Source organism: Pogona vitticeps, chromosome 2, assembly GCF_051106095.1.
Source record: "Pogona vitticeps strain Pit_001003342236 chromosome 2, PviZW2.1, whole genome shotgun sequence".
Lineage (NCBI taxonomy): Eukaryota > Metazoa > Chordata > Lepidosauria > Squamata > Agamidae > Pogona > Pogona vitticeps.
In genome coordinates this window covers 193,774,772-193,776,616 of record NC_135784.1, presented here as the reverse complement: position 1 = coordinate 193,776,616, position 1,845 = coordinate 193,774,772, and the positions used below count along the sequence as shown (strand labels likewise).

General features: G+C 38.0%; 1 protein-coding gene across 1 annotated transcript; it reads right to left on the bottom strand.

Moving 5' to 3' along the window:
• Positions 1 to 537: 537 nt before the first annotated feature.
• Positions 538 to 1,546, bottom strand: LOC140703718 (taste receptor type 2 member 7-like). The gene has a single exon (XM_078384075.1). It carries the CDS (start codon positions 1,465 to 1,467, stop codon positions 538 to 540), a length of 930 nt encoding a protein of 309 aa, XP_078240201.1. The 5' UTR covers positions 1,468 to 1,546.
• Positions 1,547 to 1,845: the final 299 nt, after the last annotated feature.

Here is a 1,845-nt window from a genome sequence, read left to right as displayed (position 1 = left end):
ACAAATTGTCAAGGGGAACCTTTATCTTTACCTATGTACATAATAGTTTTTTATCTTTTGTTCCATAATAAATGTTTTATACAACACTTTGGCTGATTTTTAATGTGTTTCATAAACAGGATGTATAAAATATTATCATGTAAAGGAACCATAAACACATGAAAAGACCTAGGTTTCCAATTAATGATTAAAACTTTACTATCTACACAATATACACAGATGTAAAATGTAAAAACTTAACAATCCTGGAAACAGTAGACCTTCAATTGTTTTAATTGACATATCTGAATATATAATAAATAGCACATTTCCCCTCTGAAAAAGACAAAACTGTAAATTGAAAATTTGCTCTTCACACCATTTTTTTGGATATAGATTCTCTCACTCTGTCTCTCTTTGTCTCTCTCTCTCTCTCTCTCTCTCTCTCTCTCTCTCTCACTCACACACACACACACACACACACACATATACACAAACACAAACACAAACTGTTTCCCTTGGGCACAAGGGCTGTGCATCTGCTGCTTGTTTTCATCTTTATGAAGCTCTCCATCTGAAATTTAGCATATAAGCACACCAGTTTCTCAATTTAGGATTTGTTAATATTAATATTATCGAGTGAGATAAAGAAAACAGAGATGACAAAGTATCAGAAATGATTATTGCAATTTCGCTCAACTTAGTAACATGATTCGCATAAATTATCATGCCAGCATAATATAAAAGGTAGAAGAAGACATAGCATATCAAAGATTTTATCACATTGACATGGCCCCGTGTGTTCAGGTCCTTAACCCCAATGCCACTATTTCTCAGATTTCTTGTGTGCCTCCAGAGAGAGATAAGTAGAAGAATGGATGCTGTTATGTTCATGATGAAATTTATAGTGAAAACACATAACTGCGGAAGAAGAAAAACAGTGTTTATATCTTTGCAAACCTTGCTCTGGCTGGCATTCAGTGTTTGCCTTCCTGTCCTGTTGCACCACTTCTTCTGATCATAGTAACTGATGGCTGAAGGAAGAGAGAAGATCAAGGAGACAACGATAGACATGCCGAGCAGTTTGAGTGTGAGCACATTGATCCTTGTCTTCACCCACAAGAAGGGACGACTGAGAAAGTTGGTGACCTTCACACAATAGAAAACATTCAGCCATGTGTTGCACCAAATGCTCACTATCTCAGAAAAGAACCAGACAAGGAATAAGACATTGTGCCTATAGCTATTTAAATGGTTCTCTGAAAAGACGAATTGCAGGCCATTGTTCATCAGAACAACAAACTGTGACAGACATCTGGAGGTGCTCAAAGCACTTAAGAGGATGTCGCAAAGGACCATCTTCCTATTTTGGAACCATAGGTCCCCATTCACAAACACGATAAATCCATTTCCCAACACAGAAGTGATTGTTACCATTATCATAATGGTCCAATAAAGCATACCAAGTGCAGAGGTGAAGTCACCCATTCTTATTATTACTGGGGAAAGCGTCTGGGGTGAAGTACTGCACTTCTCCTGGGTTTTGCTTGCTTGCTATCAATGGAGGAAATGCTGCTATTTTGGGTTTTTTAAATGTTCATACAGGCTCCCCTTCTGAGGGGAATGCAAATCTCAAGAGGATCCTGTTACTAATTATCCATGCAGGTGTCGTGCCCCTTAAGCATACAGTGGACCCTTGATTTACAGACGGCTTGACTTACAGACTTTTTGAGTAACAGACTTCTCTGGCCGCAAAATTTAGGTTTGACTTGCAGCCTGAGAATTGACTTACAGACCAGAAAAAAACCAAAATGGAACAAAAATGACCTGTTACGGGATTAATCGGTTTTCAATGCACTGTAGGTC